The sequence below is a fragment of the Epinephelus moara genome, chromosome 16 (genome assembly GCF_006386435.1).
Source record: "Epinephelus moara isolate mb chromosome 16, YSFRI_EMoa_1.0, whole genome shotgun sequence".
Taxonomy (NCBI): Eukaryota; Metazoa; Chordata; class Actinopteri; order Perciformes; family Serranidae; genus Epinephelus; species Epinephelus moara.
Genome location: NC_065521.1, coordinates 47233352 through 47242278, shown reverse-complemented (window position 1 = coordinate 47242278; position 8927 = coordinate 47233352). Strand labels below are relative to the sequence as shown.

The 8927-nt window shown below is 41.6% G+C and overlaps 1 protein-coding gene across 4 annotated transcripts in view; it reads left to right on the top strand.

Annotated features, from left to right (window-relative positions):
- LOC126402460 (tyrosine-protein phosphatase non-receptor type 7-like) overlaps positions 1–8927 on the top strand; it is a 41189-nt gene that overhangs the window by 4771 nt on the left and 27491 nt on the right. For 2 of the 4 annotated variants that reach the window (XM_050064473.1, XM_050064471.1), the window contains exons 3-6: positions 7495–7664; positions 7910–8090; positions 8221–8305; positions 8388–8467. In XM_050064473.1, the coding sequence (XP_049920430.1) occupies positions 7558–7664; positions 7910–8090; positions 8221–8305; positions 8388–8467 (453 nt within the window). In that variant the 5' untranslated portion in view covers positions 7495–7557. Of the gene's footprint in view, positions 1–4215; positions 4441–7494; positions 7665–7856; positions 8091–8220; positions 8306–8387; positions 8468–8927 lie in introns of those variants that run through there. The other 2 variants (XM_050064472.1, XM_050064474.1) reach the window with 2 other exon arrangements.

The window sequence follows — 8927 nt, the reverse complement described above, 5'->3', positions numbered from 1 at the left end:
CTCAGTTTGCAGCTGTGTTAATCAAATCAGGTTGGGTTTCCATTACGCGTGCCAAATGTGCCAAACGGTGCCAATCCCCTTTGACCTGACATCAGATGTGACGGGACAGTCGATATAGAGATACATTTATGTGCTGATTGCAGATAGTTGTATTGAATAGGGGTTTTGTGGCTATTTATTGCATCGTTAATGTGCCTGATATTCTGGAAACCTGCCTGTGAGGTTTTGGTGACGTGTGCGCACTGTCCACCGGTCAGCCAAACTTCGGCTTAGACCGGCTGCGCTCCCCCTGCACTGACAGTAGACGTGGTTTCAGTTGGCAAGCTTTTAGCACACCTTCAGCAAAGCCCTTTGGCACGAAACTGTCACTGCGCCAAGCTGGATCTGTCGACACCTCCCCTTGCTGCGCCGCCACACCCATCTCAGCGCACCATGGTCTGCCAAACTACCAAACTCAGCGCGCCTCGGGTTGCGCTGCTCGAAACTAGCTCTGCGTGGGGTTTGCCACCCTGCGCCACCCTGCGCTGCGCCGGGAAACTAGAGCCCTTACTCTACATTATAACTAACTCTCTACATTATAACTAACTCTCTACATTATAACTCTAACTCTCTACATTATAACTCTTACTCTCTACATTATAACTCTAACTCTGCATTATAACTAACTCTCTACATTATAACTCTAACTCTCTACATTATAACTCTCTACATTATAACTCTTACTCTCTACATTATAACTAACTCTCTACATTATAACTCTAACTCTACATTATAATTAACTCTCTACATTATAACTCTAACTCTCTACATTATAACTAACTCTCTACATTATAACTCTAACTCTACATTATGACTCTTACTCTCTACATTATAACTAACTCTCTACATTATAACTCTTACTCTCTACATTATAACTCATACTCTCTACATTATAACTCTAACTCTCTACATTATAACTAACTCTCTACATCATAACTCTAACTCTCTACATTATAACTAACACTCAACATTATAACTAACTCTAGACATTATAACTCTAACTCTACATCATAAATCTAACTCTCTACATTATAACTAACTCTACATTATAACTCTTACTCTCTACATTATAACTGTAACGCTCTACATTATAACTAACTTTCTACATTATAACTCTTACGCTCTACATTATAACTAACTCTCTACATTATAACTCTAACTCTCTACATTATAACTCTTACTCTCTACATTATAACTAACTCTACATTATAACTCTAATTCTCTACATTATAACTAAAACTCTGTACATTATAACTCTAAATGTCTACATTATTTATTCTTTTAAAACTTCCTGTTGATGGTTTGTTGAGTCTTTGAGGATGACGTGCTGAAAGATTCATGTGTATAATCCAGTGTAACGAGCAACACAATGCCTATTATTATTGAAATCATTATGTTCATGTGTTCATTAAATGAGACTGAAGGTCTAGAGCGCCCCCTACAGGCTGCACTGTTTGTCTTAACCAAAATATAAACAGATAAACCCAGTCCCAGCAGCAGAAGATTTCTACAAACCATGAGTAAGTTGCAGTCGTACGTGTCATACGTGTCATATCAGTGTTTCTGCAATGACGTAGTATCTGAGCTTACCTCATCAGGAGGTGGAGGGGATGGTGGATGGTGTGACACCTTGAAGAGATGCCTGCCGAGCTGCAGCAACTGTTCAACACACAACCAAATGGTTTCTTCATAACGTCATCACTGTATTTTCAGCAGCTTTTAGCCACCAAACTCTCGTGATTTTTTCTCGTGAGGATAGCCTGACGAAAAGTGGGTGTTATTTACGATATCATCGTTGCGTTTCCTGCCGCGATTGTGAAATTCAAAATTGTTATTTTAAGCCAAAACATGATGTTTTCCAAGAACCAAGCTGTTGTTCCTAAACCTATATTACATTAACTCTATGGGCCCTAGGCCTTTTGGGGGTATTTTTACTGCCTTTACTTTTAAGCTCATATCACAGTCATTATAAAGGCTACATACACATGCTATATCTTGTTTTTTTTAAGGACAATCTGGGCTATCCAGATTTGCCATCATTTCATGTCCTCCTATGTGCCTGTATTTTATAATAATTTTTATATCAATCAAAGAAACAAATCCGTATGACTAAATTCTTACATTTTTACATGTATCTCAGCATAGCAAGTTGGAAGTTGACATATTCTGCCATATATGAAGAGGGGAGCCTCTCTGGAATCTGGCAATATAAGAACCATGATGCTGGGACATTCTGTCACTTCACAGTTGTCCAAAAGATGTCGTTTGTGCCAGGCGGACATGATTGCCAGTATTTTTTCATTATTGCAAGAAATTCCATTGACTCATACACAAGTCAAAAATGTGTTTTATCTGAAAGGAACATGCAATATTTACATCTAAGGTCATACAAAAATAGTCAACCAAGTGCAATGATGTCCTCCGAGATAATAATTGTTTTTCAGTTTCAGTTATATATTGGGGGGACATTTTGGGCATTGGTGGGGGGGCACGTGTCCCCCTCAATGTATATGGTCACTACTGCCCTGTCATGCATGCATAATTAGGCTGCAGTTGTCTGGGTGCGCAAAGGTGAAGTGGCTGGTCTTGTCATACAAAGTTTGATGGAGTGTCAACTGGACAATATGGAGATATTTGCATCTTGAAAGCCGGACTACAAATGTGGATAGACAGGGAGAAACACATGAGACGTGGTAAGATACGATATTCCTCACTATATGAAGTGACTGATAACAAGATCTGTATAATGGATTGTAAAGAAATTCGTCAGGATTTTATTTGGTAGACAATTGATCTGGATTTATAGCGTGATGGGATGACAGCACAATGATGTGTGTGGTGTCACTGGAAAGCTCTGCTCCTGCGCTTTCATGTGATATGCATGGCATTTCTGTGCAACCCTGCATTCGGGAGTAATCCATCCAAGAGTGCAAAGCTGTGTGAAAGGTCGGTTATACATAGTTTTAGTGTAACTTTATCATTTTTTTCGCTGTGAAAACATTGGACTACCGACAAGTGCTTGGTCTTGTCAGAAAGCTATGATTCCACTGTTTCACGTGATATGTGTGGCTTCTCACTATGATGCACGTTTGCAGAGAAAATCCATAGAGAAGAACAGGTGTGAATTTGGACGCACTATGCATCATTCGGGCCCATAGGGTTAAATACAGCGTTGTTGAGAAGAAAAAGAAATCCACAACTTTTACAACAACTTTTTTCTGGCTATTGGGTTGATCAATGTGTCATAATAGAACAGTTTGTGTGATGTCCTATGTCCCATAGATGATGTCACAGAGGTTCAGTTTAGGAAAAGAAACACAGTGAGGATGAACCTTAAATGACTGGAAGGTCACATGGTTCTGAACACGCGTGGAAATGTTCTGTCTTTTGTGACTGGTCCACCACCTCAACCTTCCTCCTAACTGGACCACTTCCGTCTTTACTCCCATCAGCACACTGGTCACATGATCACAGCCTTCAAAATATGTGGTTTATACACAAATTACTGGCTCATGATTACAAAGGATATGTATACATATCCTTTGTAATCATGAGCCAGTAATGAAAAAAGTAATGCACCAAAATTCATATATGAATTTTGGTGCATTACTTTTCATAGACAAACGTACAAACAGTTTATTAGTTCAGTTTCAGTTTAACACTCAACAGAGACGTCAGGTCACTGTTCTCTCAGGGATGACGACCATGGACACTGACTGAAAGCTCTCACACCTCTGAAAATATTTTATATATTTGATCTGACAGAAGAGCAGCTGTAGAACGACAACACTTATGGCTCATATCTTCTGCTAGCAGGTGTGAAATGAATGCTGGGAAACTTAACTGAGAAACATTTGGTCTGAGTGATGACACAAAACAAGAAAAGACAAGAAGTCAGACTGAGAAACGACTAATCTCACGACCAACACTCAAGAACAGCTCTGTTTAAATTCAGTAACAAAACACTGCTACTGTGTGTGTGTGTGTGTGTGTGTGTGTGTGTGTGTGCGTGGGTGGGTGGATGTGCTGACTTCCTGCTGTGAGGAAACTCTCTTCCGATGGAGAAAGACTGAAACGTTTCAGATCCAAACTGATGTGGAAACACACACACACACACACACACACACACACAATATGTAGTAGTATCTGTTGATCGTGGTTCAGGCAGGTGGAGATTTCAGGATGACATGCATCCTGTGAGTCTAACAGGAGCTTCATAGTCACATCAGTAATTTAGTCGACATGTCAAACTTCCTTCACTGAGGCAGCATCAACAAAACTGTCAGAAGTAACTCGTCAGTTTAATGTGACTTTTTCTAAAGAAGTTCATCAACGATAGAAACACAGAGCCAATGCAGAGCAGAAGCTTGAGGTGAAATAAATCTGAAACATAACAGAAAGGTGAGTAAAATACATGTTCTTGTTTTCAGAGGATTGGTTGGGACAAAACGGTGCTGCTGCTGCTGGGTAGACTCACAAGTCAGTCTTTAGACGCTTTACTTAACTAAGGACTGATGACTTTCTCCCTGATTTTGTGTTTAAATGGGCGGATACAATTTCAGAGTTTAAAAAAACTCCCTACGTTGCAGAACCAATAGTAAATCTGCAGAGCGGTCCTTCGGTGGCTCGCTGAACTCTTGTGCTTGTAAACATAGTCCGACTAGAAACACGTGTAGCGGTACAAAATGGCTCAGCCGTGCTCGCAGAAAACGCCGTCAAAGTTAGTGGATGTTTGTCGCATTTGCGGCGACACATTCTCGCCAACTAAAACAAACAAACATAATCTTTAACAAGGCCATGACTCGTCCGGCCGGCCGGACTATAGAGGGAATCGCCTTGTTGTTTACAAATACTTCCGGGTAGAAGAGGGAATCGCCTTGTTGTTTACAAATACTTCCGGGTAGAAAACCAGCAGAGCTTTTAGCTACACACATATATGTATATATATATATATATATATATATCACATTTTTCACATCACTGTATCACCGTTTAGACTAATCCTATGTTTGTAAAGTCTATAAACACAATGACTGAACAAACATTACTACTTACTTACTTCTTAGCCGTTAGCGGTGTCTGTAACTCATTAAACGGTGAAAAAAAATATATTTTCCAACGGATATCTTGGTTACAACATGATTGAGCGAGCAAAGCAGTTTTGTGTTGCTATGCTATGTGTGGTATTTATTCAGTTTTGGGAAATCACGATGTCTAGAAAGCACCAGTGGCTGCAGCTGACAGGGACAGCTAACACTAGCAGCAAAGCTAACATCAGGACGTCATCTGTTAAAAGCCTCCCGTTGTCGGATACGACATGAAACTACTCCAGTTAGCTCAATCATGTTGTAACTAAGACATCCGCTGGAAAAAATATTTTCTTCACGGATGAGCACACGTTTGATAAAACGTAGTTAAGTCTCTCGGCATCCATTTTCAAGTTCTCTGTGTGTTTGTTTCCTTGCGGACGAGAAAAGGGGGAGGCAAGAGGCGTTGCTTTGTTGCCGGCCGTTTTCGCCGGTGTGTTAAACACACTTTAGAAAGGAGTGTCCCCAGACTATCAGAAGGCGGAGATCTCTGATTGTCTGGTGGCAAGACTAGCTGCTGGGAGACACTGAAGGGACCTAAAACTAGGAGCTAAAAGAGGCTAAAAAACTCCACAGAGCTGTAAAGATGGTGATGATTGTGAGATCACACAAACTCAGTTGATTCCAACCAGTTCAACTGTTAGTCCAGTTAAAACTCCACTGTGTCATATTCAGGAGGATTACAGATTACAGATTACAGATTACAACCATCTGAAACTTCTCCTGGTTAGAATTCCTTCAGTGTTGATTGTTGAGGAGCTGGATTATCTCTCTTCCTCTCAGAAACATACAGGTTCCATGTCAGCAATGTTTCACAGAGGGGCTGATAACTATGAACACACCAAGAGTAAGTGTTTGGTTTGTCCGTTCTGGGCTACTGTAGAAACATGGCGGTGCAACATAGTGATCTCTGTAGACAAGGACCTGCTGTAGACATGAACCGCTCATTCTGAGGAAACCAGAACACAACCATCAGGGTCAGGGTTAGATCCAGTGTTGGGTTAGATCCAGTGTTGGGTTGGATCCAGTGTTGTGTTAGATCCAGTGTTGGGTCAGGGTAAGATCCAGTGTTATGTTAGATCCAGTATTATGTTAGAGACAGTGTTGTGTTAGTGACAGTGATGGATTGGATCCAGTGCTGGGTCAGGGTTAGATCCAGTGTTGTGTTTGATCCAGTGCTGGGTCAGGGTTAGATCCAGGGATGGGTTGGATCTAGTGTTGGGTTACATCCAGGGTTAGGGTTGGATCCAGTGTTGTGTTAGATCCAGTGTTGTGTTGGATCCAGTGTTGTGTTATATACAGTGTTTTGTTGGATCCAGTGTTGGGTTAGATCCAGTGTTGTGTTACATACAGTGTTTTGTTGGATCCAGTGTTGTGTTGGATCCAGTGTTGGGTTAGATCCAGTGTTGTGTTGGATCCAGTGTTGGGTTGGATCCAGTGTTGTGTTATATACAGTGTTGTGTTGGATCCAGTGTTGGGTTAGATCCAGTGTTGTGTTGGATCCAGTGTTGTGTTGGATCCAGTGTTGGGTTACATCCAGGGTTAGGGTTGGATCCAGTGTTGTGTTAGATCCAGTGTTGGGTTGGATCCAGTGTTGTGTTGGATCCAGTGTGGGGTTGGATCCAGTGTTGTGCCAGGGTTAGATACAGTGTTGTGTTGGATCCAATGTTGTGTTGGATCCAGTGTTGGGTTAGATCCAGTGTTGTGTTAACCAGGCTGTGAACGACCAGAGAGCTGAGGGGAATGCAATGAGACGTATCTAAAACACTCATGTTTTTAATTTTTCTTTGTTATTTTGAATGGTGTTAAATTTTGTTTTAGCTGATGTGGGTTTGTCATTCTTACGCGACACAGATTGATCACAAACTCAGCAGCATGTTCGTTACCCCAACTCTCACCTCATCACGTCCTTGTTTGGGCACTTTCACGTCTACATAAATACGCCCTACATTTCCTCCTGTGCCTTTTGTTAATGTTCTGGCATGTCATGTCAGTTTATACCTGTCACATCTGTCATTTCAAAATAAACTTCTGTTTTCACAGGATATGGTTGCAGATAGTCTCTTTCAAAAGTACAGAGTTGGTAAAACACATCGTATTTACATTTATTTCCTTCTGTAACAAAAGCACGTGGTTATGTTTAGAAAAAACATCATATTTCGGCTCCACATTCATACAGGAAGTGAACACTGGCATCCAGTCGGTAGTTTTTGGACCCATCCACCCGTTACTTCGCCCTGCTCACACATTTCTACAGACGGATGCCACAGTTTATAGACTTTAGTATTTGAATCAAACCAGTGCTTCAGTTCACTCTGACATTAATGGTCCATCTTTATGTCTGTCTGTCTGTCTGTCTGTCCTGCAGGACGCTGTTGACCAACTCTAACACACAAAAACACACACACAGACACACACAAACAAACACACCATGAGTATGTCGTCAGTGGGCTCAGTCCCCACTCCTGCTGATGACGCGACCACGCCCCCACCAATGGCCACACCTCCTCGCAAAGCCTCCGTCCGCCTGCAGGAAAGGTGAGAACACACACACACACACACACAACCAAACACAGTGTCTTTAATTCACTGAGAAATTCATCTTTTTCTTTATTTCTGTAGAAACGTCCAAAATCCTCAAACATCCTCACTGTCCGACTGTCCTCAAACGTCCTCACTGTCTGACTGTCCTCAAACATCCTCACTTTTCATAATGTCCTCACTTTTCAGAAATGGGTCACATGAACAATCATCGTGCTCTTTATTGATTGGCCCTTTTGTAGGCGGGGCTCAAACCTCTCGCTGTTATTGGATGTGAGCAGCCTGGGGGCGGAGCCCATGTGCTCCGTCTCTACTCCGAAGGAGGTGTGGCTTCAGCTGCTTCACACATCGTCACGACCTCTCACACACTTGATGCTGCAGCAGGCTGCCGAGGACACAAACACTCTGAATGCAGAGTATCAGGTAACGAGACCGACATGTCTTCATGTTCGGAGACACTTCCTGTTTGTGGACATTCATGGTCACATCTGATCTCTGTGTGAGATGAGGTGTGTTTGTTTTAACATCCAGCCCATCCCTGTATCCTCCACAGAAGATCCCCCCGAACTTTGTGAGTGCTGCAGAGCTCGATGTTCCAGGTCACATGATCAAAGACAGATACAAAACCATCCTGCCCAGTCAGTACCTCCTCCTGCACTTTATTGTGGACCCGTTTTCACTCTTGCTTATTGCTGTTGTTGTTTGGTGTTCACTGTTTAGACCCTGAGAGCCGGGTAGTCCTGAGGAGCCCAGAGGAAGAGTCGGGGCCAGACCGCTACATCAACGCCAACTACATCAGGGTTAGAGTCTAACATTTAATACTGAGTCACTGCAGCTTTGACCATCAGGTGATGGGCGGCCATGTTAGCGATCTGTGTTTACAGCTGATCAGACCAATGAACTGATGAATTATTTACTGATTATGTCTCTTTGGTGACGCCTTTTGATTACATCTCTTTGGTGACGTCTCATTGATGGCGTCTCTTTGGTGATGTCTTATTGGTGACGTGTCTTTAATGACACTTCTTTAGTGAGGTCTCTTTCAGATTCAGATTCAGATTCAGAATACTTTATTAATCCCCGGGGGGAAATTGTTTTTGTTCCAATGCTCCGTGCAAAGTAGAAATAGAAATACAGCATGAATGGAAACAAGAGATAAAGATGAAGATATAAATAAAATACTAAAATAGACAATGAAATAAGTAAAATAAATATTAAAGTAGACATTAAAATAAAATAAAATAAAATAAAATATTAAAG